General features: G+C 36.1%; 2 protein-coding genes, 1 long non-coding RNA gene and 4 other non-coding genes across 10 annotated transcripts; 1 reads left to right on the forward strand and 6 right to left on the reverse strand.

Moving 5' to 3' along the window:
* Positions 1-947: 947 nt before the first annotated feature.
* Positions 948-11,440, reverse strand: LOC124385986. Of its 2 annotated transcripts, none has more exons than XR_006925832.1 (2): positions 10,954-11,440; positions 948-1,240 (listed from the first exon to the last, which is right to left on the reverse strand). It is a non-coding gene; the product is annotated as an uncharacterized LOC124385986 (long non-coding RNA). The 2 variants fall into 2 exon arrangements; XR_006925831.1 differs by lacking the exon at positions 10,954-11,440 and adding an exon at positions 3,967-4,179.
* On the reverse strand, positions 1,884-2,047 carry LOC124386641. The gene has a single exon (XR_006925970.1). It is a non-coding gene; the product is annotated as a U1 spliceosomal RNA (small nuclear RNA).
* LOC124386656 lies at positions 2,926-3,116 on the reverse strand. The gene has a single exon (XR_006925984.1). It is a non-coding gene; the product is annotated as a U2 spliceosomal RNA (small nuclear RNA).
* LOC124386642 lies at positions 8,543-8,706 on the reverse strand. Its single transcript, XR_006925971.1, has one exon. It is a non-coding gene; the product is annotated as a U1 spliceosomal RNA (small nuclear RNA).
* tmem60 (transmembrane protein 60) lies at positions 8,888-16,774 on the forward strand. 2 transcript variants are annotated; one of them, XM_046849535.1, is made up of 2 exons: positions 8,888-9,018; positions 15,153-16,774. In XM_046849535.1, exon 2 carries the CDS (start codon positions 15,173-15,175, stop codon positions 15,566-15,568), a length of 396 nt encoding a protein of 131 aa, XP_046705491.1. In that variant the 5' UTR covers positions 8,888-9,018; positions 15,153-15,172; the 3' UTR covers positions 15,569-16,774. The 2 variants fall into 2 exon arrangements, with proteins under 2 accessions (XP_046705491.1, XP_046705490.1); XM_046849534.1 differs by lacking the exon at positions 8,888-9,018 and adding an exon at positions 12,433-12,577.
* On the reverse strand, positions 9,515-9,705 carry LOC124386657. Its single transcript, XR_006925985.1, has one exon. It is a non-coding gene; the product is annotated as a U2 spliceosomal RNA (small nuclear RNA).
* Positions 15,497-27,515, reverse strand: fgl2b (fibrinogen-like 2b). 2 transcript variants are annotated; one of them, XM_046849532.1, is made up of 3 exons: positions 25,308-27,515; positions 22,658-25,175; positions 15,497-21,331 (listed from the first exon to the last, which is right to left on the reverse strand). In XM_046849532.1, exons 1-3 carry the CDS (start codon positions 27,450-27,452, stop codon positions 20,625-20,627), a joined length of 5,370 nt encoding a protein of 1,789 aa, XP_046705488.1. In that variant the 5' UTR covers positions 27,453-27,515; the 3' UTR covers positions 15,497-20,624. The 2 variants fall into 2 exon arrangements, with proteins under 2 accessions (XP_046705488.1, XP_046705487.1); XM_046849531.1 differs by having other exon boundaries at positions 22,658-27,515.
* Between the last annotated feature and the right edge of the window lie 149 nt (positions 27,516-27,664).

Genomic DNA, 27,664 nt, shown 5'->3' on the forward strand with positions numbered 1-27,664 from the left:
GACATAATGGGCTTGTTGAGGCTACATGAGCAGTAGGCTCAATAAACTGTAACAGGCTTTAGTGAACAATCATGTCCCAGCACAGTGATGAATCATTATACGGTGATTGCAGAGCGTAGTAACCATCTCCTGTGCCTTTCAAACTGTTACAGAAAAGCTGAATAAATCCTTTTTTTTAAGCCGCTCTGCTGTTTCATTAATAGGATGTAGAGCAGAAATTATTATTATTCATGATAAACAATACCCATGACAGATACAACAATACTTAAAACTAGGTTTTTCTATCTTAAATACAGCGAATATCACCTAAGAAACTGTACACTCAAGATTCCTTCATTTAAGGGAAGTTAGTTGGCAAAGCTACATTATGTCAAAAAATAAGTACTCAAATATTTCCCACATAAATAACCATACTCAGTAAAATGTCTTTAAGGACTGCCGTGTCATCAAATACAAGTTACAACACAATAAGAATGCGATTTTTAACATTTAATAGTAATAAAAAAAAAATTAAAATAATAATAACAATAATAATAATAATAATAAGTGAAATGTTTATACTTTCTGGCCGAGAGACTACATTCACTGTAGACTTTGACTGTAGACCACCAAACATAAATTAGAGTTGGTTTTGTATTTATAGGGAGAAACATTTTGAATAATGATTTTCCTGCATTAACAAACAGCTAGAATACCCTAATACTTTTTTAATGCTGTACTTTCGAAGGGTATGGGAATCCATGCTGAGTGTAACAAGCAACAAATTCAATCACAGTTAAAAAAAAAAAAAAAAAAAAAAAATAAGCTAAAAGTGTATAAGGTATAATAAAAACAGTTTAGTAAATTAAGGAGATTATTTACATGCAACTATAAATCTAACATATCTATTTTATTGTTGAATATGGATCTTGGCTAAAGCATTACTTTAAATATTAAACAACAAATGGTCAAGATGGATATGTGCTTTATTAATGTGAAAAAGACATACCAACATTAAAATTAATAAACAAAATATTAGCATATAGGTTATATGATGGGTCAACAATTTGGACACTATTCTCCTTCCAGCCACCATCTTCAGAAGGTGTCTCCATGTTAGGTGGTAACTTATACATCAAGGTCATTCTTCTCCAATACATATTATCTTAATTCAATTTTTAACCCTGTTTAAATACTGACTGATTAACTAGAAACACAAGCATTGGCGTAGTAATCTCGATCTGGTCGGTACCTTGAAAACCTATGAAAACAAAAAAAGATTCCAGGTGAATATTTGTTGACCATAAAAGCAACCCTACCACATAGCAAACATACTGTATTCTTCTTCATTTGGCTGCTCCCATTAGGAGTCACCACAGCGGATCATCCGTCTCCATAAAAATCTGTCCTCTACATCTGCTTCCTCTAAACCAACTACCTGCAAGTCTTCCCTCACCACATTCATAAACCTCCTCTTTGGCCTTCCTCTTTCCCTCCTTCCTGGTGGTCCATCTTCAGCATTCTCCAACCGATATACTCCATGTCCCTCCTCTGTCCTACATGCACCCCATGTCCCTCCTCTGTCCTACATGCACGGTCCTTCTAATAAACTAATTTACTCCCAAAGAAAATCTTCAGCTCTGCCACCTCCTGTATTTTACTCAATGCCACTGTCTCTAAACCATACAACATAGCAGGTCTCACCACAGTCCTATGAACTTTCTCTTTCACTCTCACAGATACTCTTTTATCACATATGTGTTATTGCTTATTACCCCAAAAGCAATAATTTCGCACGGTGCAGATTCATGTCATGAACCACGTTCTGCTTTATTTAATTAATTTCATTCACTCAGCCAATTTAGACATATACATTCATAAATCTATCTTTAACACAGTGAAATCAGGGGAGAGCGCGAACGCAGTCCCCCACTACCACAAATTATGCAGTCGAGATTCCCACATTTGGGGAATTCGCAGGGGTCAGCACAACCGGAGTGCAATGGCTGAGCCTCGCCCTGGGTGAACCACCTTCTTGATCATGGTATCTCCCCTGCCAGGTAAGTATGAGTTCTACAAGCATCAGCTACGGACTGCACCACAGCACACACTGTTCACCATCATGGTGAGTAAAACAGCGCTGAACCATTATACACATTTCCGAGTGTAAAACAATGCAATTTTAAAGCACTGCAAAAGAAGTACTACCTTTATTACACACACACCAGTGCAATCTACTGTTTTATTAACAACCAAAACCACTCACACATCCCATGATGCACTGCTTCTGAATATGTAATAAGATGATCAGGGAATTGCTTCTTTTAAGTAACATACTAAAATCACAAGTCTGCCCAGGAGAAAGAGTGCGTTACTAAACGTTAAGCTTTGACAATCAGTAGAATATTTCTAACAATGTTTAATAAAGGTTTTTTTTAAGCCTCGCTAGTGTTAAAGCCCTGCCCGCGTAGTTACAGGTTAAAACAATTTCTTTACAAAAAAAAATCACTTCCATTCACTGTTTTAGTGAATAAATCAGTGAAACGCTTTGACATTTGAGACTTTATATATCAACTGTTCGACCGGTAATGAGTCCGACTGACAACGAGAGTCCAGATACACAGTTCCGCCTAATATTAACTCATTAATTATTTATTACTAGTATAATTCTGTTTCAGAGATGCCATTTTTTAAGCCACATTACGTTTTACTGTACACAATGTTTTTGTGGAAGCTATAACCGCTGAATATTAAGAGATACAATTTGTATCATGTTATAATAATAAAAAAAAAAAACAGTTATTCCTAAATAAGCACACTAAACCTGCATAAACAAAGTCTTAAGGCAAAATGCTTCACTGCAGTAAACTAAATATACTAGTTTACGACAATGTGGTATCCGCAACCTCGCTTGTACACAAAGCTGATCTTTCTTTAACAGTAGAGAGGGGGTGCACCGTTCCCGGAGGTACTGCAATACCGGGTCGATGCGTGGAGTGGACGGAGCAAGCCCCTATTCCATCTCCCAGTTCCAAAAATCAATTTAATATATGGTCCCCGGGTAGGGGACGTATCAGATATTAAACTGATAAGAACAGATACTACACTTGATCTTAGCCAAAAGGCCGAGAAGCGATACCGACAACTTCCACCAACAAACACACACATTCTACATCACAGTAGACCAGAGGACGGAGACCGCTGATTTCTCTTTATTTTGGATAACAAACCAGAATAAAACACAGGGAATGTAGCGGTAATTTTTATATTAACAGGAAAATGCGATTAAACTCTTATTTCACACAAAACAAAAGAGAAACTATAATATATGCACAAACCGACCAATCAGAAACGCGAATATCAAAATCTAACACACTGCAGAATCACATTGTTTTAGAAAGTTGATTTCACAATAAAGATTTAAATTAGATAAACATCCTTCATCTGAAGTGACCAACACATGACAACACAAATGTGGGAAATTTAAAAACATTTAAAAACTGACCCGAATAATGTAACACTGCCCCCAGAGGCCAAATGAGATACTGCAGGAAAAAAAGAAAAACTCAGAAAAGCTCAAGAAAACAAAAAGTCAAATATTCCCATAAACTTATTAATTACTCATGCACATAAAATATTTCCACGAGGATTGAAATTTAAATTAAAAGGATCAATTGTGGGCGATAGAACTTATACAACATATATACATTTCACCATCAAATATTGTGACAGTACAGAGAAAACCTTCGTTTCTTATTTAAACAAATGCAGAAAATCTTCAGAAATATACATATCTCTAACTTTCTTTAACATCCTTCTACTAAGTTCCACATTTACTAAAGAAGAAATGTTCTTCTTTGCACAAGCGTCTCTCTTCCGCCATTTTCAAATAGCAATTTTTAGGCTGTAGATCATATACAGCACTGCCTTCCTTCTTTTAATTTACTATGGACTCTGAATTTATGTCTAAAAAGTATCTTGACTTACCTTACAGACTGTCAGGAGCATCTGAAGAAGAGTCTTGATTCCACAATCCAAACTCCTCCGACTATGAAAACAATTGCTAAAGAAATAATTTCAAACATTTGAACGCCACCTAGGGATCTAAATCTATACAGCGAGACCAAAAGCAATTAACTAATTATAATAACTATACACCCTTTATATTTACAATTACTGCAATAAATAAATAAACAGATTCACGGCCTGGTCCTGTAGTCAATCACAGAATACAAGGTGATGGGTACTGTTGTAGAAAAACACCCAATGATTTCATTTTAAAGGGGGGATAACCAAATATTTAAAAATAAAATAAACAGAAGGGGAACGTTTTATGCAATGTTTTACGAAATTAAAACATTGAATAAAAATTACAAAGCAAATAATAACCGTAAAAAGAGAGCCCTAAGAGGTAGAGAATTTTTTTTAATAAGGATATTTATGGAAAAGTTAAAAAAAGCCGAGAAAAATATAAATTATTAAATATTAAAAACTCAGAGCTGAAGGAAAATTTAAAAAAAAGCTTTTTGCAAAAACGCTCCTTTATAATTCCCCAACAGGACAGTACCCCTTTCTCACAGGGACAGTGCAAATTGGAGAATAAGTGAATATAACATAAGTAAAAAGCCAGAAGAAAGAGGGAAACAGCAGCTAAAGTGCCAAAGCACACCCAGAGGTGAAGAGAACGTGTGTGGATTGATACAGAGAAGTTAAATCTGCACAAGCAGACATGAAGTAACCTATGCAGGAAAGTGAAGATGTATCAGAAATATTAAGTCCATCGCAGGTAGGAGATATTGAAAGCCAGATTTAGGCAGAGATGGAAAAGGTGCAGTGGTGGATTGAGTACACAAACCACATACTTAAGTTAAAATAGAGATACACTCAGTAAAAAATTACTCCAGTAAAAGTGTTTACTTTTAACTTTCACTCCAGTAAAATGACAAAAAGATTTGCCTTCAAATGTACTTAAGTATCCAAAAAAAAAAAAAGATTTATTATGGCTATAATTTTGTCACAAAACTTGTTTATTCAACTCAGTTTATGTGAAAAGACTCTAATATTACTCTCAGCACACCAATTTATAAAAAGAATGATTTTAATGAGTCAAACACTGATTGATATCTATTAAAATCATCATGAGCCCAAAACCTTCTTTTCAACTACGTAAAAAATATTGCACAAATAAAGAAACAGGTGTTGTGACAAGTTATAGTCAGGAGTTTCTTTCATCATTTATTATTCTCAAAATGTTATGCAAAATGTGTTGAACTGATGGTGAACTGTATGTTTGCGCTAAGTAGATACCACTAAGCAGCAATCACTCATTACTCACTGAAATATATACAGTATCTCACAAAATTGAGTACACCCCTTACATTTTAGCAATCATTTTATTATATGTTCTCAGGGACAATACTATAGAAATAAAAATGTAATATACTTCAGAGGAGTCAATGTGCAGCTTGAATAGCATTTCAGATTTACTGTTCTCTAAAAAATAACTTAACATACAGTCATTATTGTCTAAATAAGAGAACTGCCATTAAACAGTAGTTTATTGGAATATGTTGATAAAAAATGTATTTGCTCTTCGTCCTTATAGCGGTGCCATAGAGAATAGTGAAAATGGTACAAAGACAAAAACTCAATAAATAAATAAAATGTGCGCTAATATTAAACTGATCTTGAACTTGACACGTTTCCATTCTGACTAATAAACTTTCACATTTCCAATTAAAAGTAATGTGAATCCAACATATTGCATAAGATGCTTTAAATTTTTTTTTTTTTTTAATTAGAGAGATCTTTATAAAGGACAGTCTATGGAACATTTGCCCATGATGCTAAAAGCGTATATGAAAATACTAACTGCATTGCACAAAGTTTGCTATTCACAAAGAAAAGATGAAGACTAACTGTTTGTTCCAGATTAAAAGTTAAGCCTGTGATCTGTGACTGATCTGCTCTGCTCTGCTCTGAGAGGAGATGGGGTACAGAAAGAACACAAGCAAAACTGAGTGGAAAGAAGGATATATACAATATATATTTTTTTACATTGAATCGGCTTTTTAAACATTGGACGTTTCAATAAATAATATTCAAATGTTATTTGTAAAAGTGGACATTGTCCCAAAGCGGCTTGATAGAAAAAATAAATTCTTCTTTTTCTTCTTAAATATTAATTTTATATTTAGATTATACAAGTTATCCCTAATGAGCAAACCAGTAGTCATAGTAGCAAAGAAAAACTCTCTGAGATGATATTAGGAAGAAACCATAAGTGGAATCAGACTCAAAACCGAACCCATTCTCATCTGGGTGACACAGAATGTCCATTAATTATAGATCCATCATTGTTGATGTTATCAACTGTTCACTGATGGACAATTGAATGCAAAAACGTTCATATCTTTAAAAGCTCTAAGCTATTGTAGCATACTGTTTATATTAAATACAGTCCAAATCCATCAGTAGGATTCTTGACCTTTAATCTATTTATCTTGACTTCTGATTTCTGATTTCCTGATAAAAAAAGATCTGGATAAAAAATATCAGACTCAAACACTTCACACAGTAAATATAACTCATGGTACAAGGCCTTATGCCCATACAATAATCCATCTTTTCACTGATATGCACTGACAAATACACACTGACACATAAACTTACAAACACACAGACTGATACCTGAACACATTTCTTGGCATTTATACACATAGTGATTCTGTCTCTATACCATTTTACTGCAAATTTTGATATTCATTTAATTTATTATTATTGAACATTTATTACAATCTTTTACTGATGATATAAAATACACTTGGTGTTTTTACCTTTTCTTTAGGCTAGAAAACAAACAGAATGTCATTACGACAATATATTTATAGCACGATTATCCTATATAGCCATGGATGTACAGTAAGAGTAATAAGCTATAAGCAAAGTCCAGCTATGTGTTTATTTGTTGAAATAAAGGATCTTTTACTCCTTTCTAGTTAAGTGTGAAGGGGTATATGGGGGTGTTTAATCTGAATTCCAGGAGTACAGTGTAGAGGAATGGACGTGGCAAGTTTGCAAGGTAGTCAGTTGGCCCCATTATTGTCTTTCTCCATTTTAAATTTCTTTCACTTTGGCATGAGGCTTTAAAAAGCTTCAGAAAAGGGAACATATGGTATTTATTTGTTAGAAATTTTGACATGTGGAGATTATGGTGGCACTCAGCTGTGGTCCTGAGCCATTGTAGTAGACTGTTGATATTAATTACAGTCCACATCCATCCTGAAAGTTCTTGAGTTGCTCATTAACTTAATGCATCTTTAGGCTGTTGATGTAGAACCATCCCCAGCTGCACAGAGTGGCCACCAATTGAAGAGAACTCCATCTAGAGGTAGAGTATAAGAATGAAACAGGAAGAGAAGAGAAGAGAAGAGAAGAGAAGAGAAGAGAAGAGAAGAGAAGAGAAGAGAAGAGAAGAGAAGTATTGTTAAGCATTGTCATTGTTTCATAATTGTTTAAAGACACTGTGTGATCCAGGTACAGGTATGGACTAAGACTAGCTTAGGCAGCAAAACTAAAAGAGAGTGCCAAAAGGTAACAATGACATGAGGGATAAGAAACAGCACACCATAACATATGAGGACAGCAGTAGGAACAACAGACTGGTTCAAGGTAAAGGTCGGACTGGATCAAGGATGTTTGCAGTGGCGATGGACAGGTTAAGAAGAGCCTGGAGAGGTGGAGGTATGCGCTGAAGAAAAGGGGAATGGAAGTCAGTAGGAGTAAGACAGAGTACGTGTGTGAATGAGAGGGAGGGCAGTGGAGTGGTGCGGTTGCAGGGAGAAGAGGTGAAGGAGTTCAGGTACCTGGGGTCAACATTGCAAAGTAATGGAGAGCGTGTTAGAGAAGTAAAGAAAAGAGTGCAGGCAGGGTGGAGTGGGTGGAGAAGAGTGACAGGAGTGATTTGTGATATTAGGGTATCTGCAAGAATGAAAGGGAAAGTTTGTAGGACTGTGGTGAGACCTGCGATGTTGTTTGGTTACAGTGGCATTGATTAAAAGACAGGAGGTGGAGCTGGAGGTAGCAGAATTGAAAATGTTAAGGTTTTCGTTGGGAGTGACGAGGATGGACAAGATTAGAAATGAGTTTATTAGAGGGACAGCCCATGTAGAATGTTTTGATGACAAGGTGAGGGAGGCGAGATTGAGATGGTTTGGACATGTGCAGAGGAGGGACATGAGTTATATTGGTAAAAGTATGCTGAGGATGGAGCCATCAGGAAGGAGGAAAAGAGGAAGGCCAAGAAGGAGGTTTATGGATGTGGTGAGGGAAGACACGCAGGTAGTTGGTGTGAAAGAGGCAGATGTAGAGAACAGGGTGGTATGGAGACGAATGATTCACTGTGGCGCCCCCTAATGGGAGCAGCCGTAAGAAAAACAAACCATATCGCTTACCATACATATGAACTAATATAAATCTTAATGATAATACTTAAAATAAAAACTACTCAGCCTAATAAAAATAACTCACAAAACAGTAAATTCTATCATTAACACAATGAAATCAGGGGAGAGCGCGAACGCAGTCCCCCACTACCACAAATTATGCAGTCGAGATTCCCACATTTGGGGAATTCGCAGGGGTCAGCACAACCGGAGTGCAATGGCTGAGCCTCGCCCTGGGTGAACCACCTTCTTGATCATGGTATCTCCCCTGCCAGGTAAGTATGAGTTCTACAAGCATCAGCTACGGACTGCACCACAGCACACACTGTTCACCATCATGGTGAGTAAAACAGCACTAAACCATTATACACATTCCGAGAGTAAAACACAGCAAACTAAAAGCACTGCAAAAGAAGTACTACCTTTATTACACACACACCAGTGCAATCTACTGTTTTATTAACAACCAAAACCACGCACACATCCCATGATGCACTGCTTCTGAATATTTAATAAGATGATCAGGGAATTGCTTCTTTTAAGTAACATACTAAAATCACAAGTCTGCCCAGGAGAAAGCGTGCGTTACTAAAGGGTAAGCTTTGACAATCAGTAAAATATTTCCAATAATGTTTAATAATGGTTTTCTTTAAGTCTCGGTAGAGTTAAAGCCCCGCCCGCGTATTTAAATTTGTGACTATACATCAACTGTTCGACCGGTAATGAGTCCGACAGACGAGAGTCCAGATACACAGTTCCGCCTAATTTTAACTCATTAGTTTTTATTTATTACCAGAATAATTTTATGTTTTAGAGACGCCGTTTTTAAATATTTAGTGCCACCTTAAGTTTAACTGTAGACAATGTTTCTGAGGTTGTTATAACCGCTAAATGTTAAGAGATATAATGCGTACTGTGTTAGAATAATCATGTAAAAATAGTCATTCCTAAGTGAGCACACTGATCCTGCATTAACAAAGTCTTACCTAAAACGCTACATTACAATATATTTAATAAATAAAATAGATAATAATATCCCAGTATGCACAAATCCGTTGGTACACAACACTGATCTTTTTTTAACAGTAGAGAGGGGGTGCACCGTTCCCGGAGGTACTGCAATACCGGGTCGATGCGTGGAGTGGACGGAGCAAGCCCCTATTCCATCTCCCAGTTCCAAAAATCAATTTAATATATGGTCCCCGGGTAGGGGACGTATCAGATATTAAACTGATAAGAACAGATACTACACTTGATCTTAGCCAAAAGGCCGAGAAGCGATACCGACAACTTCCACCAACAAACACACACATTCTACATCACAGTAGACCAGAGGACGGTGATAACTGCTTTCTCTTTATTTTGGATAACAAACCAGAATAAAACACAGGGAATGTAGCGGTAATTTTTAAATTAACAGGAAAATGCGATTAAACTCGTATTTCACACAAAACAAAAGAGAAACTATAATATATGCACAACCCGACCAATCAGAAACGCGAATATCAAAATCTAACACACTGCAGAATCACATTGTTTTAGAAAGTTGATTTCACAATAAAGATTTAAATTAGATAAACATCCTTCATCTGAAGTGACCAACACATGACAACACAAATGTGGGAAATTTAAAAACATTTAAAAACTGACCCGAATAATGTAACACTGCCCCCAGAGGCCAAATGAGATACTGCAGGGAAAAACAGCTCAGTTAAACAAAATGTGAAATATTTGTGCAAACATATTACCTACTTCTCTCACAAGGTTTTTATACACAAACTTTTGAAAATAAATGAATAAATAAATAATAATTAAAAATATATATATATATATATATACACCTGTGAGCCCAGCAGTGGCAGCTTGGTGGTGGTGGGATTTGAACCTGTGATCTTCTGATCCAAAGCCCAATGCCTTAAACATTTTATATATATATATATATATATATGTTATATAAACTTGCACAAGGATTTTTTTATACACACAAGCTTTTGAATATATATATTCTATTTCTTTAAATGATTGTTTTAACACGATTGAAATCATAATGTCTCTATCAATATTCAGCGGTTACGACAACAAAAAAAAAAAATCATGTTTACAATTTAACTTAATGTAGCACTAAATATTTGAAACGGTGTCTCCAAAACATACGATTTCTCAGTTCATGAGAAAACAAACAGAACATATCTATACTGACATCCTACAAGTAATTAAAAACTTTCACGAAAATTTCTTAGCAAAAATTGAGAGCAGTATTTGTAATACCTGCACACTAAACACAAACTAAGAAGTCTAAATCATTAAACATACTTAATGCAAATTTCATCAGAACTATTTTGACTTGTAATAAACAACGTATAATAATTAATGATAATACCTTTAGGTTTTTTTTTTCGTTGTACAAACGGTAAACATTTCCATCAATAAAATATCTCTAGTTTTCACCTTTTTTTTTGTTTTCACCCTTTTCCGCCATTTTTAATTAGCAGTTTACACATGCCTGTAGATCATTTACAGAACTGCCTACCTTCATTTCATTTATTCTGGACGTGCATTATTTCCCACAATAATGCATTTACTATAAATCATGTCAAATAAAAACAAAATAATAATCTTGCGTGGTTTACAAAATATCACTATTATCTAAAGCAAGGCCTTGACTATTAGTACTACAGAATCCAAATAAGCTTTACAGCAGCGCCACCTATGGGTTTACAACAGCAAGACTGATCAGATGTCCACACACTAACCTCACAATGAATGGACACAATTTAAAGCTTTTCATACGCATTTTCCAATTCATTTCTGTTTTGCATTGATTTGCAATTGTTTGCATTGAAATCAGTTTGAGAAAATGAAAAAAAAAAATCCTAAAAAAATCCTAAATGATTCATCCGTCTTCAATAAGCATTTTATTTTGGAAAAAATTACCCCATATTTCAGTCCATCCCAAAGCACTTTAAGGGCAATCTGACAGACTGGCATTTAATGGAAAGAGAAAGGCCTTAGTTTAAAAAAAAAAAAAAAAAAAGGCAAAAGAATTCTGTGTGTCTCTGTGTTTCATAACCAGTAACCCATCAGTTTCTCATCCAGAGTCTGTTTCTGTATAACAACCAAGAACACTGGGATATGTTCAAGATCTGGCATAATACAGCTACTCAAAATTAATGAATAAATACAGGAACAAATGATATAAAATGCTCTAGAAGTCATTCAATTACATCAGCATTTTCACATACTTTGATTGCATGGTAAGAGACCGCACTAGTCAAAGCTCGCAACTGCATCTGTAGTAATAAACTTACAAGAATATTTAAAAGACAGACTTTTCAAGAAAAGCTAAACAGTTAAAATCCAGCATTTGAACACCTCAAGGCAGTTGTTAAGATTTTTCATTAACCGTTTACATTTTTTTTTTTGCTTTTTCTTTCCCATAGAATTTGCACGAAAACACAACCTGCCTTCAATTCAAATCTCAAAAAAAAAAAAAAAAACATTTCCTGAGGTTAATAATGTTTCTACTAGAGATTTACATCAGACACTCTTAACCAGAGCAATTGAGAGTTCAGGGCCTTGCTCAAGGGAAAAGCTGTGGCAGGTTGGTGGTGTTGGGATTTAAACTTGTCATCTTCCAGACCAAAGGGCATTTCCTTAACTACTGAGCTACCACCTCCACAGGATGAGGTGATGATGGACATGGTGCAGTTGTGTCTGCAGTTAAAGAAATCTTGTTAAATTGTGTTCGTTGGGTTTCTTGCTTTCATAATGGAATTAATTCTCACTGTATGATACATGAGTTTGATGCAGCGCTGTGCTATACTGCGTTTCTGTATAATATTGATGTTTTATATATATATATATATATATATATATATATATATATATATATATATATATATATATATATATATATATATATGGCATAATGTGTTATTGAGGTAGGACACCACTAAAGGCCTAGGTGTGAAATGCACCGCCCAGTCCAGGCTCCAGTCCACTAGGGGGCGCCTCTCTCCATAGAACTCTAAAACAGTGTACGAAGTAGAAAATGAAGGCGAGCAGGCAGAAATGAAGCGTATACGTCTTACATCAAAACACCGGTAATTTGTGTTGAGGCCGAGTGTGAAGCGGAGTTTATTTCATTTGGCTGGGTAAGACAAATTATATTGGTGTTCAGAAACCCTGTTTATTTTCATGCCGTTCGCTGAAAATGCCTGAAAGCTCTATTGAATCCCAAATGAATTTGCCGCGGAAGTGTAGTGTACTAAATCGTGCACTGTTTCTATGGTTTGTAGTGCACTAATATAGAGAGCAGTGAGCTGTTTGGGATGAAGCCCTAGTCAGTCAGTCAGTTAGTTAGCAAGCTTGGCTACAGTTCCTAGCCATATTTAGACCTAGTTTAATTCGCCAGGTAGATTTTCCCCTTGAAATAAAAACTAAAATATTGTAATTCGAATATTATACAAGAGGATAAGAAATTAGTTTGTTAGTTGGTCAGCAAAACTCATTTTTAGTCAGTTTTCACTCATTGGTTTGCTACTTGCTTTGGTATAGTTCCTAATTAAATACACGACGATTAACTATTTTATTAGTTACGTCAAGAAACTTGTCAGCCTTCATCAATTGCATTAGACTGCACTAGATCACATATTATTTGGCTGATGGACCCTGGATCACAAAGGGTTAAGGGCTTTGCTCATAAGCCCAACAGTGACATATTGGTGATACCTGGGTTTTGAAGCACCGACCTCGCGATCAGTAACCCAGAGCCATTCATATTTATTATAAATGTCACATATGGGTTGACAAACACCATTACATTACTCCTCTTCACTAGATCTAAGGGGCTCATAAACATCTTTCAGCATGACAATGCATACATTGTAAAGTAAAGCAATGTTTTTGAAGGTTGGTCCTGACCTCAACCCAACTGAATACTTAGAAGTTGACTTGTATTATAGACTGAACCCCAGGCCTTTTCATCTGACATCAGTGCCACATCTCACTAATGGTCACAAATCAACACAAATCCCCCACAACGACGCTCCAAAAGAGCTCTTTCTATAAGAGTAGAGGTTAGAGCTGCTGCTAACGATTATTTATTAATCGAGTAATCAATGAATCGAGTAATCGGAAAGAAGTACTTTTTCTTTATTAAAGAGCAATACTAATTAAGAGAGAAAATAAATCAGGCCTCTTAAAATGATCAAGTAATTTGGTTTTCTTTTTAGAAACGTACATTTTCTTTGTTGAAATTGCCTACAAAATCTATCGGCCTCAAAATGTTGGTAATTTAGTGCATTTAATTGCCATATTACAGCAGAAAACAAATACAGTGCGTTCAAAATGTGCAAATGCCACGTAGAGCAGGTTATGGGGAACGTTTCGTTTAATGAAACTCCTAATTATTTTCACTCTTATTATTTATTCTGATACTATTTATTTATTAATCTCGCACAGTGTTATGTGGTTAAAATGACTTTAAAAACGGTAACCACACTGTACGTTGTTTTCTTTATGTTTTAGTTTGAAATGATCCCAAATTTTGGAAACTTTCTGCTGTTCTCTTTTGGCTTGAATCTTCTCTTCTCCCCTGGCTATTTTCTCCCTGTTCCCTGATTTTTATCATGAAATTATTCGAATTACTTAAAAAATCATTACAGCCCTTCAGCAGACAGGGGCTAAATCTAGATTGGGATGTTGGACAAGCACATATTGGTGTGATGGTTGCGTGTAGAGGTCGACCGTTATGGTTTTTCTCTGGCCAATGCCGATATTTAGAAATCACGGGAGCCGATGACTGATATGTAATGCTGATTTTGATTGGGCGTAATATTTGACCGTTTTATTTATTTTGTCCTCCCCTCCATCTCATAAAATCTAACAGTTAATTAATAAGATGTGATACATAAAATTGCTTCAGTTAAACATTTATTGAACAGCACAAAGCTCTCCAATCAGTGCACTTGTTAGCAGGTTTTGGTCCCCATGTCTACCTGTCGCCTAAACCACAGCTGGTTGAAGGATCGCTAATCTTCTTCTTCTTCTTCTTCTTCTTCTTCTTCTTTTGGCTTCTCCCATTAGGGGTTGCCACAGCAGATCATCCATCTCCATACGCGTCTGTCCTCTACATCTGCCTCTTTCAGCCCAACTACCTGCATGTCTTCCCTCACCACATCCATAAACCTCCTCCTTGGTCTTCCTCTTTTCCTCCTTCCTGGTGGCTCCATCCTCAGCATTCTCCTACCGATATACCCCATGTCCCTCCTCTGAACATGTCCAAACCATCTCAATCTTGCCTCCCTCGTTTACCTCCAAAACGTCCTACATGCGCTGTCCCTCTAATAAACTCGTAAGGATCGCTAATAATAAAGTTCCAAAAACGTTACTCGTTACTTCTTTTACTCGTTACTCGTTTATATAAATCATTTAGCTAAAGGAAGCCCGGTTAAGAGATTGGTAACATTGGTATATAGATTGGTATATATATATATATATATATATATATATATATATATATATATATATATATATATATATATATATATATATATATAGAGTTACTGGACCTTATTTAAATTTAATGGAATGACCCTGGTATAGAGTGTATTTTATGTGCACTTGTATAGAATATATGGATTAGGCAGTTTTATTGTAAGGAGGAAACAACTAGTGCTTCTTTAAAATAAAATATCCTGACTATTGTGTCTTCATATTCTGATTTAGGACTGAGCTTGCAGTTCTTGATGAGCATGTCTCTCGCACAGAGAGTGCTCCTCACCTGGATCTTCAGCCTCGTCTTCCTCATCATGCTGGTCCTCAAGTTGGATGATAAAATTCATTGGAACTGGTTCCTGGTCTTTCTTCCCATCTGGACCTTCGACACCATTCTCCTGCTCATGCTCATTGTGAAAATGGCCGGCCGCTGTAAGCCAGGGTTCGACCCACGCAACGCAGCTGACAACCTGAAGAAGCGAGTTTGGTACCTGGTAGCCATTTTGTTAAAGCTGGCCTTTAGTCTGTTGCTGTGTGCAAGGCTGGAGCGTCTGACTGATATCTGGCTGAGTTTCATTTGTATTCCTCTGTGGGCTCTTCTTATCGGAGCCATGGTGGAGCTCGGCTACAATGTCTTCCACTTCTGAAGAGGCTGAGCGGGAAGACACTGATTGACTTGGGAGAAAGTTGTAAATATGTTTTGTGCATTAATTTACAAGTGTCCATGTGGATTTGAATAGCAACACATTTAAGAATCTGCTGCCTAAAAGCGGGAATGTCTGTACATAAAGAGTAATTGAGAGTGGATGCATTGATGATTGCTGATGGTTTATGTTGTGGGTATCAGGTAGCAGGTACTACATTCGCCTACATTTTGTTTGTTTGTTTGTTTTTTTTATTTTGTGTCTCCTTGAATTACACTAATTTCTTTTATGCCAAATGCAGGCAAACTCCCAGAACCTATTGTAGTTTCTGGGGTGTGTTAATTTTGCACTGGATTTATTAGTTAACGATGCTATCAAATAAGGAAACTTTATAGCTACCATTAGCAATGTTCACGATATGATTAAAATATCACACAATCCCCTAAAATGTCAATGTTTTTCACAGCAGCAGGTTTTATACACAAAACTTTTCAATCAAAATGGAATTGTAGTATTTTATCATCTGAAAGATTAAATTCTACCTTCCGATATGCGGAACGAAAGACTATAAACCTGCCTTTTTACATAAGTTACTATTAGGGCTACATGAAAAAACAAGCAGTCTTTAAAAATAGAATGTCCTGAATGAATATATCTGAGATAACAGGAAAAATTGTTTGTTTTATTTTTGGCTGTTCCCTGAAAGTGTGTGGAGATTTATCCATGCACACATCTTGTTTTACTGAGTATTATATTTTTACACTTGTTTACTTTAAATCCTCACATCCACACTGCTAAAAAGTGTTCAACTGATGTTCTTCGTCAACAATATAAAATGTTCACACCTTAGCAGAAGCATATTGCTTGTTATTTTAGTGCACATCTTATGTAAAGCACCACCATTATCTGAGTTATCATTAATGAAATTGATTTAATAATGAACAGCAAATTATAATTTTCCCCGCACTATACTGTAGATAGAAGAAATATTGTGGAACATTGAAAGGAAAATTATTTTCTGTTACTTGTTTAATTGCAGCTATTAAGCAGTCATTCCCTCAGCCTCGCTTTTTATCCTGCGAAAAACACAATAAGCATATTTGTCATATTCCTAAGATGTTCTCTGTACTACTTCTATGTTACAAACTCTGACGTTGGTGACTCTCAAAATGTTGATAATTACATGTTGAATAAACATTAAATAATTTATGTTTATGTTGGTTTATTCCACATTTATGAAAAGTGTTACTTAGGCTTGAACTTGGGGTTAGCCCATGTAGAAATCCCTCAAACGTGTAGTTTTGATTAACTATGATTAATCTTATTGATTTGTTGCCAAATGACCGAATGTAATGAGGCAGAATCAATTAAAACTATGTAAACCAATCATTTAAGGGGCCTTGCTCAGGAGTGCAGTGGTTCTTTTCTGATGCATTTTCCATCAATAGTATAGAGTATTGTTTCTTTCTGAATTTTCTAGAACTTCCTGGCCTTCTGATCAGTAGTGCAAAGCATGCTATTTTTAAAAAACTGCTTGTCTGATGTAGAATGTTTGTTGCCATTTAAGCAAATCCAGTTATTTTACATGATGGACAATCAACAAGTAAGCATACTGTGTTTAAAGATTCAGTGTCTTTCATCTTGCTGGATATCTTTCCCTATTACTGTGTTTATATGATGTGTGATGAACATAAATTTTTTATTTTTTTTTTTTTTTTTTTTACTCAAAGCAAGAAGTAAAATGTAAAAAATTGTGTTCCACCGTTAACTGGTAGGAATTGGTAAAAGCAGTCTGTTTTTCTCCTTTGTTGACTTTTTGACACTTTCTTGGCGAATGATTATTTATTCATTCCAAAGACCAAGTGTGGAAACTTTTTCCAGCGCACTGGTTAGCTGTGTGAAAAAAAAGAAGTGTCTACTTTGATTGAGTAATATGGGCTGAACTTTACACTTGTGCTTGGCTAAAAGACAAATAATTGAGGCCGTTTTTTTGTGTGATGTTGCATTGCATTTAACTGGAATTTTGTTTACTCAGTACCTTTCATCCAGTGAAGACATATTATGTGTCTTGCTTAGGTTGATTGGGTTCTGGCATTATACTAGTACCTAGAATATCTATCATGAACGTTTTCCCTATTCTATAAATAAAATTAATATGATCTTTTCTCATAGAAAATATAGTTTAAATAAGTTTTATTCCTGTTTCTGTAAAAACCTGGAACTATGTATACTATAGAGGGTTAGCTAATTTTTCATCATTACAGGCTTTTAGCTTTATTTGAGACATGGGTGGACATTTGATGCTCTCCAGACATTTTGCTGTAGTCAAGTGCTAACATTAACATTCCACTCAGGCCGTTTGGTTTAAAGTAGTTTAGGCGAAATGTGTAAACGCTTGTTTCTTTAGTTCTGTTTCATGTGTTCTGCATTGTAGGTACTGTGAGAAGTTTTGAAACCCAGAGTTAAGTTTTATTTTAGTTTGACTTTCACATAATTTTGAGCATAAATGAATCTAGATTTTCCATTCTTATTCATTTATGGCAACAACGTTATTCTTAAGATTGACATTCTTTGCAATACTTTGAATATACAGTATACTATCTTCTTTAGATTGTTTTAAGTCTTATAGGTTAGCAAGTTGGAGTGGATTGCACACTCCATATGTTTGGTTGATTAAGATCTGTGGAATTAAAAGGCCAAGTGAATTTTTTAACTCTTTGCTGTGTTCCTCAAACAATTCCTGAACATTTTTTGCTGTGTGGCAGGGCACAACATCTAACAGTCCACTGGCATTAGTGAACATGTTGCCATGAAGAGGTGCACTTGGTCTGCTCCCATGTTTAAGTAGGTGGTACGTGTCAAAGTAAGATCCTTATGAATTCCAGGGTCAAAGGTTTACCAGCAGAAAATAGTGCTCAGAGAATCACACTGCTTCTGCCAGCCTGCCTTCTTCCCATAGTGGATTACGTTGAAATGTCTTCCCAAGCTAAGTGACATACCTGCACCATAAACATAATCAGCATGGGCACTAATCGATCTTAAGCTTAACAGTCCCCATACACAGCAACGCTTGTGTTTTGACACCTTCTATCAAAGCCAGCATTGACTTTTTGTGCTATATTTGCTCTTCTGTGGGATTTGGACTAGAAGAGCTTGACCAAAAAAAAAAAAAACTATAATTAAAATCTAATCTAAATAAAGTATACCATATCCGAATTATTATAAAATATCTACATTTTGGTAAACTGAAACAATTAACTTATTTTATTCTTCATTATGGACTTTATACATCTTATCCATTTATCCAACACAATTGATTCACAGTGTCTCAATATATCGAATTGTTTTTAATAGTTATACTGACTATATTTTCTAGATAATAATGTACTATATATTATTACTTTATAATAACCCAATAGTGAAGCAAAGAGCTCTTAAATTTAATTAACAGGAAAAAGGGAGTATTTGAAGTTAGCCCACTTTTCCACATGATTTTCTGGTTTTCTTAAATAGCCAGATTACTGTTGACCAGATTAGCATGATTAATTCAAGATGAGAAGGTTTGTATAAAATAGGCCCAGTTTTTTTTTATTTATTTGAGAAACAGCAGGAGTTCAGTCTACCATCTTTTATACACATTTCTACAAATTATGAAAATGACTACATAATCTAGCATTATATATGAATATTGCGATATATTTTACTTTATAAGTACAACTGTGTATATGCACTGAAAAGCATCTAATTACCCAATTGTGCAGCAACCTTTTAGACATGCTGTCATGTTAAAGTAGTTCAGTTAAGTATTTTTGTGCAAAGTATTAAAACAGGAAGGAAATGTGATTGTCTCATTTTGCGAAATTGTTGCTGACATGCATCAGAACTGACAATTAACAATGTCCTTTTAAATTAGTTCAACATGCATGGCAATGATTTTGGTGAACTTCATTGGCTTCCAGTCACCAAGAAAAGAGAGCCGAAGGGATGTGGTGAAACTATTTGAATCATGTTGAGCTGGGTGTTTGAGACTAAGGAATGTGTGTTGCTTCTTATAAATCCAAGTCAGTGCGAATTTAAGTAAACTAGGATTTTACAAAGTATTATGAAAGAACCTCAGTTAAGGGAGATGTACTGAGGCTTTTTGTTGGTATGTTGAATTTGTTTTATTCAGATTTAATTCATTGTACATTATACATATCATTCCTGACGTAGGCAGTTTTTAATGTTTGCATGTAATAAACATTGTGTACATCCATTACATAATTATAGTTTGCTGTGCAGAAATTAAGTAAAAAACATATCATGTAAATATAAAGCTGGTATAGGAATGAGATGGATGAAAACAATCAAACAAAATTAAACATAATGTAGTAATTGGAAGTGTTGTCTTAAAATATATAAGCTTTTTTGTCCATACAAGGCAGTATTTATTTTAAATAAAAAATATATAAACGCATAGCTAAGTATTAAAAGGAAAACAGTGAAATGTGTTGTTTTTAAAGGTAAAAACATTAGGAAAATCTGCCTTTCTGTGACTTGTAGAGTTTTATTTTTTTCACCCTCCATTGAACATTAGTGCACATAAAAACTCATTAATTCCCACATTCCACAGGATGCATTTATTCTACATAAGGAAGGTTTTTTTCCTTTTCAAAGCAAGAATGTCTCATCTTTAAGATAAGATTTTCTTTTGGACACAGAGCACAATTTCTATCTTGTTCACTTAATCACCTCACTTTCACTGCCTTTTGCTTAACTTCAATCCTTTTATTTCACCAGTGATCATTTTAAATATAAGGATCTGCATTTGCATTTACATCTGATCTACCTTCTGCATCATAAAATGTACAAGGACCAAACCAAGAAACCCAAGAAATAAACATGCCTTTATGTTAACAGTAATGTCCTGAAACTATATTGACCTGGATAGTATTTAAATAGTGCATTGCAGTCTGCAAATACATTTTTGCAGAACGTAACCAAGCAGATCTAGTGCTCAACTTCTTTCTCAAAGTAGCAGGGAAGCATCTGTCCTTGGAAATTTCTCCCACAATAACAACTAGTCCATCAGAAGCCCTGCCCTGGGTCTGATCATCATTCTAACAGTCTTAAAAGATTGTCGTTCATTGGTTGGGTAGGATTCAGTAGAAATATTATGCCAGGTGCCCCAAAAGATACCATTTCTCACTCCTTTATATCTTGTCTCATAATACTTTCCATTAAGGTTTGCAGCCATGCATGCATCAAACCACCATCCAGAGCTGTAGTAGGCTCCACAGTTTCCTGAGGTGTATTGATCATTGTCTCTATCTGGAGTGGTAAAGTTCTTTTGGTTGTGATTGAACTTTTTGCTGTAGAGCATAGCATCTCCAGCTGTGCCTGAATATCCTTCTATCGTCAGCCTGTAGTATTGGCTTTCATTGGCCACATGAAATTGGTCATACTGGGCATATTCCTTAATTCCATCTAAATCCTCAAGTTCAATTCGGAGTGCCATGGCTTTGGTTGTCGTCAACCAATGGATCTTGTCATTTCCAAGCCAGAACTCACCCATTAAGTTGCCAAAACCCCCTTTATAGTCATTCCAAGTACGATTGAAACTGATGTTTCCATTCAAGCGATGCTGAATTAAAGTCCAACCTCCACCAGAAGACTTCATGTCACAGAACACAGGAAAAGTTGTATTGCATGATCCAGTGGGTGTCACATTGTAGATTCCACTTTTGGGATTTTTCATGAAGTCAGAACAGTCTTGGGGGAGTTTGTCTGTGAAACAGTGAAAAACATTGCTTAGTGTATTAATTTTATTTAGTGAAATGCAATCATGTTCTCATGTTAGCATTGAATGATACGGTAAGGAATATGATAAGGAACACTACATGATGAGCTGTTCTGGCATAAATCAATAGTTCACAGTAAGGTAACTAAAAATGGCAAATCAGAGAGTTTTCTTTTTTTCTTTTATAATGGTCATAATGTTACCATAAATTTTTTTTAAACAGCACATTTTATTAATTAATTTATCAATGCTTTCAGACCTGAGTGATTTGTCAACTATTAATTTTCTATTATTCATTAATAATTTAGTCACGTCGTGCTTTTTAAATGTTTATCATTACATGTATTATTGTAATTATCACTTACTGTATGTTATAGCAGACTAAAGATAGCTTCTCTTGAAATTAATAAAAAAAAAACCTGCTGCTACGAAGACTGAAGACTTATAAATAAGTCTATTATTAGGTTTAGATTATATAAATCAAATTCAGAGTGAATGAGCTGTTTCTGTAACCTATTTGGTATTTATGGAAGAAATCTCCTGTGTCAGTGTCTAATTTAAAGTTTTTATCCATGTAAAAGACTTCAGGGTAAAATGAATTTGCTATTTCAGATGTTTTATTTAGTGTCCAACCCTGTTTGGAAGAGGAGTAATGGCCTTTTTACAAGAAAACAGATGTTAAAACATGGCAGCATTCCTTTCACATGGTTTCATGTGTGCAAACATTTTATTTCTGGGCTTATTACTTTAAACTATGTAATGAGCCCCTATTCTGCTACAATAGACAGATGGCAAGAAAGAGTATTGATCTCTTCCAGCTCCCCGTGTTTCTTAAAAGCACAACATCTGTTTTTCAGTTAAATATTTCATCTATCTATTATCATCCGTTGATCCATGCAATGAAGAGCAGACCAAATTCTTGCAATAAATTTACATTTTGAGCAAGGTCTCAGACCAACAGTAGGGCTGAAGCGCAGCTGTTGATGGTTAGATTTCTATTATATAACTTCCTGTCATCTACCCTGACTGTTTTCACCTTAATGTTTTAGTTCTAGAGATACAGATGTCCCCATATAAACTCCTCCTAGACCACAGATGTAATTAATCAAAAAAGACATTCTCAAGCACTACAGGCTTTGGGTGCAATGAGCAAGCATGAATCATTTTGCCATTGTACTGTAAATATGTTTGAGCTCCAGCTTTCAGTGATTGTCAGTTATATTATGTAATCATGCAGCCCTAGCATTAGGCTAATTCAATGCATTTGATACATAATCATTCAAAGAAGGTGAAAAGGGCAACACATTCCTTACCTCTGTTGTCTTTTGATGATTCATGGCTGTTGAGTATTGACTGAGGAGTTGGACCGCGATCACACTGATCATGACAGTTGCTGAGCAGCTGTTTCTCTATGCCTTGTCTGTTGTCCATGCTGTTTACAGTGAGTGGTTTCTTGTTACTTCCATCATTGGTGTGCCCAGCTGGCATTTGGTCTAAGGATGTCCCGGTCATTCTGTTTACATTATTTTTATCTATTGCATGTTTTCCATTATTGCCAACTACCAAGTCAGTAGATCCTAATGGAGTTTTGCTTTGATTTGTGACAGGAGCATTGTCTGCAGATGGGGTTAATGGAATCGCCTCTGTAATAGTCTCAACCTTGTCCATAGCAACAGTGTTTGTGTCTCTTGCTCTGTTTTCATGGGTGTGTTTACTAGATGTGGTTGAAACCTTTGAGCCTGGACCGGCCATTACTTTGTCCAAAATGAGTGCCGTTGAGCCATTTTCTATGTTTTGGATGGTGTCCAAAGAGTTGGGTTGCAAATCTGTCACTGCACTGGACTCTTGACCATTGCTTGCACTTTGTAACTCTTTGTTTCCTGTGTCACTATGAGATCTTTTGGACTCAATTTCCTGGCTGGGGTTTTCAAGTCTGTGATGAGCCTGTTTATTTGACACTTTCACTCCAGAAGTGGTTTTGGCCTGTTCTGCATGATCTTGATCCATTAAATGTGGTGTTGTTATAATTGGAGCTGTAAACTGAGGGGTTTTGCTGAATTTATTCTTAAATTCCGTGTTTATTGTGTAGGGGGTGGCTGCAGTTGTTGCATAGTTTAACCCATTCCTCTCATTGCTTATGACAACTAGAGGTGTCTTCCCACTAAAATGTTGATTGCTTCCCTCCCTAAGTGATTTCTCAGGTTTTTCCTGGTTGGAATCTACCCTGCTAGTTTTGAATGGTACTTGTTCTGTTCTTCTATGAGTGTCTTTTTTCTTTTCCACAAGAGGTAATTTTGAGCCCCTTTCAAGATTTTTTGCTTCGTCCAAAACCAGAGAATGTCCTGAATGGCCACCAGTATGTTCAGGTCTTCGTTTGGTCGTAGTAGCTTGCGATGTACTTTCAATTTGGTGATTAACCCTTGTGTGCACTACTGCAACTGTAGGGGCAGTTCTTTTTAAATGAGCTTCATCCACAACACCCTGTGGTGCCAAAGTGGGCCTGACTGATTGACCCATGCTATAAACTGTGCTATTTAACTCATTATTAGTACTAGATTCAGTTTGGCTCATTATATAATCAATTATTCCACTTGTGTTTTTTGTCCCTCCTGAGCCAAATGCTTTACTTTCATTTAACGGTATTCTTTGCAAAATATATGGTTTTCTATGTCTAGGATCCTTTCTTATATTTATTCTACCAGTACTGGTTCTTTCTGGTTGGTGTTTCATTTCGTGCCGTTTCCCTTGACTCGTAGGAAGATCTCCAGTGGGCACGTGCCTGCCACTTTTCTTTGCATCATTTCTCAAAGATGTAGTTGTGTTGCTGCTTTGTTCCTTTCTTCTTTCATTGTCTATACTTGTAGGATTTGGAATCCTAAACTTTCCATTCCTTGGTTGTGTAACGTTAAGTTTTGGGTTTCTTTTTTTGGGTAGGTCGTACTTACTATTCAGACTGTGATTTGTACCATTTACATCACGTCTGGAATCAGAGATGGATGATTCTGATCTCTCTTGTTGGCTTACAGTGTCAACTGTGTGATCTCTGTTTGGATGTATTTCAGCCTTTGTCTCAGAATTTGCACCAGGTTTAATTGTTGTTTTTGTGATATAGTCAATTTCTTGTGGATTTATTTGATCAGATGTGGCATGAGATCTGTCTGAGACAGGCGATTTTGGTGTTTCTAGCTGACTGTTGGTCCCAGCATTGTTAAATGGAGTTGATACCTCTGTGGTGTTTTTAAAGTTATTGTATACCGTTTGAGGATTTATTTGGTTAACATTATCTGGAGCATCAGGTCTGTCTGAGATTGATAATTGTGGCATTTCTAGTGAACGGTTTGTCTCAACTTTAAGTGCATTTGAATCCGTTTTATTCTTCCTCTCCTTATTTATTAAAGGTTTGAATGGGTTTTTAAATCCATTGCTATCAAATGTTCCTGGATATGTTTGATTTCCTGCAACTGCATCGGTTATGCCTGAGAAGGGTGATTTTGGTGTTTGTAGTTGACTGACTGTCTCAGATGTGATTGATATATGTGAATCCATTCCATTATTACTCTTTGCATCTATACCATTTGTGAAAGGCTTTGGAGAGTTTAGTGATGGCAGGTTTATTAGATCTATATCCGCTGTGGAATTAGCTCTGTCTGAGATAGATGCTCTTAAATTCTTTTGTCCATTAGTTGTAGCAATGTTCTGGACTGGGTTTGAATGCCTTACAACATCACTCTCTGAATCTGTGCCAGTTCTGAATTTGTTTTTCTGGTCTATTTGGTGATTTTTTGGACTATCATCAACTATGCCATAAGTTATGTCAGAAATGGGTAAACTTGACATATCTTGTCCACTGACTGTTTTGATGTTATTTACCGGGTTTGAAACCACTTTATCATCATTCCTTGGATCTGTCCCAGTTTTGACCTGGTCTTTACCATGTGCTGTTTGGGGATTTGTTAGACTTATATCAATGATGTCATCAGTTATGACTGAGATAGGTGCTCTTGAATTCTTTATTCCATTGACGGAATTTGAATTTATTTCAGTACTACTGGTGCCATTTTTACTAGATTGTAATGAGGATTGAGAGTTGCTCTGTTTCTTTGGATCAGCTTTAGCATGAATGCTGTCTGAGACAGATAATCCTGAATTATTTTTTACACTGACTGTATCATTGTTCTTAATTGGGTTTGAATCTCTTATAGTTTCACTCTCTAAATTTGTGTCCTCTTGATTTTTACTGTCTAATATTTGTGGATTTGTTTGACTTACATCAACAATGCCATCAGTTATCTCTGAGATGGATAATCTTGAATTATTTTGCCTGTTGACTGTATTTGAATCCATTCCAGTGTTACTCTCCACATCTGTTCCAGATTTTAAAGGGGTCTGAAATTTACCCTTTTGTATATTTGTATTTATTAGATCTACATTAGGTCTTGCATTAATACTGTCAAGTGATCCTGGATTCTTTACTCCACTCACGCTATCAGTGGTATTAGCTGAGTTTAATTGTATTCCACTCTCTAAATCTGTGCTAGTATTTAATTGTTTTATACTGTCTAGTGTTTTTGGATTTGTAGGACTTGCATCAACTATGCCATAAGTCATGCCAGCAATTGTTGAAGTTGTCATCACTTGTCCATTTACCGTCTCTGATGAGTTAAATTTTAATTTTACTCCTGTGTCCATCTTTCCATCTAATTTAGATTTAAATGCATTTTTAGATTTGATTTCCAGTGTTTGTGGGTTTATTTGACTTACGTTAACTGAGGCATTAGCTCTGCCTGTGTTGGGTGATGTTAACTTCTTTTGTCCTCTGATTGTGTCATCTGTGTTAACTGGTCTCAAATTCACTTGGCTCTCCGAATGTGATCCAGGTTTTAATACTTTCACCTTGGTAGACCGTTCACCGTGATTATTTTTTTTCATGTTTTTGAAAGTAGGCTCTTGTATTATACTGACACTACCTTCTTTAGCAACATTTTTATTGTTTGTGTCCTCAAAAATACTGGATCTTGATTCTTTTAATCCGGTGTCGGCAACTGCTTTTTTGTTTTCTTTGTCCTGTTGTTTTCTGGGAAGTTGTTTAATCCTTGGTTTAAGTTCTCTGTGGTTTTGTGCATCCGTGCCAGTCACAGGTTGTTTTTCGCCAGGTACATTTTCACCTTTTGGTGTTTGGAGTTGCTTTGTTTCCACATCATCATCATCGTCTTCATTATCATATTCTTTATCATCGTCATTATCATCAACATCTTCTGTAGTCAGCACATGGTATTCAGGGATACTCTTCACCTTGCCTTTTGCAGTAAGGGTTCCAGGGTACATCTCATTTCTGACCTTGTTTGTGATGGACTGACCTTGACTTTGTTTTTGACTTTCCTGTGTAGGTTGTTCTCTGTCTCTAGGAATAGATGATTCCGTCAGTTTAGCCATTGGAAACTGCAGGATCTTCTTGTATGTGGTTGTAAGTGAGGGCACCTCGCCGACCTTACTTATACTCCCACTTATTGTTTTTTCTCGCAAAGGGTCAAATCCTTTTGTTCCTCCATTTTTCTCAGACCTTGGTTTAGTGGTATGTTGGTTTACATTTCTTTCCTGATTTGTATTCCACTGTTTTCCAAATGCTGTTGGATTTTCATCCTTTGCTTCGCTGCTGATAACCATAGAGTCTTCCACTGCAGATCTTGATGTGGTCACTTGAACTGTATGCTCTCTCTGGGCTATATCCTGCTGGCTCTCTCTGGTGTTGAAAGTTTTCTTAGAGGCTTGTATCCTTTCTCCATCCTCTCTTTCATCATCTGTTGATGTGCTCCAGTCCATTCCCTGCCTTTCCTTACACCCGCGGCAGTCTTCTCTGAGCTGATTTACCATCTGTGTCAGGCTTTGCAGTTCTTTGACCATTTTCTCCAAATCCCTGAAAGGCTTGGGAAGCTGAATAGTAAGTGAAGGAAGGGTGATGCGATAAGGGCATGTACTTTCCCCATCCTTGCACTGTCCTAGAGGCTTTAACCTCACCCAGGAAGCACTGTTCTCAGATGGATCCGGGCAGCTCTGAGATGCCACTAAAGTTAGCAGACTGCCCCACAAAGAAAGCACAGATAGCAACATCTTGCCCTGTTTCTTAGGTGGATCTGTTGAATCTGCTCAGAAGTGTGAGAGGGAGAGGACTATAGCAGCACCTCCCTTTCTGAAAGCTGTTTGCAGTCTGAGTGAGACAGTGACGTGGATGAACAAGAGGGTCTCTAGACAGGAATTTGCCTTTTTGTGGTGACAAAGTAATTATCAGCATTTTTATAATTATGTTACAGCCACTGTAGAAA

This window comes from Silurus meridionalis, chromosome 5, assembly GCF_014805685.1.
Source record: "Silurus meridionalis isolate SWU-2019-XX chromosome 5, ASM1480568v1, whole genome shotgun sequence".
In the NCBI taxonomy this organism is placed as follows: domain Eukaryota; kingdom Metazoa; phylum Chordata; class Actinopteri; order Siluriformes; family Siluridae; genus Silurus; species Silurus meridionalis.

Bases quoted from the DNA above. Each gene is read 5' to 3' on its own strand.
- tmem60 (XM_046849535.1), top strand. From the start codon at position 15,173: ATGAGCATGTCTCTCGCACAGAGAGTGCTCCTCACCTGGATCTTCAGC.
- fgl2b (XM_046849531.1), bottom strand. From the start codon at position 27,452: ATGTTGCTATCTGTGCTTTCTTTGTGGGGCAGTCTGCTAACTTTAGTG. The intron at 21,332-22,657 runs GTAAGGAATGTG...ACTGTTTCACAG, and splicing joins ATCATCAAAAGACAACAGAG to ACAAACTCCCCCAAGACTGT.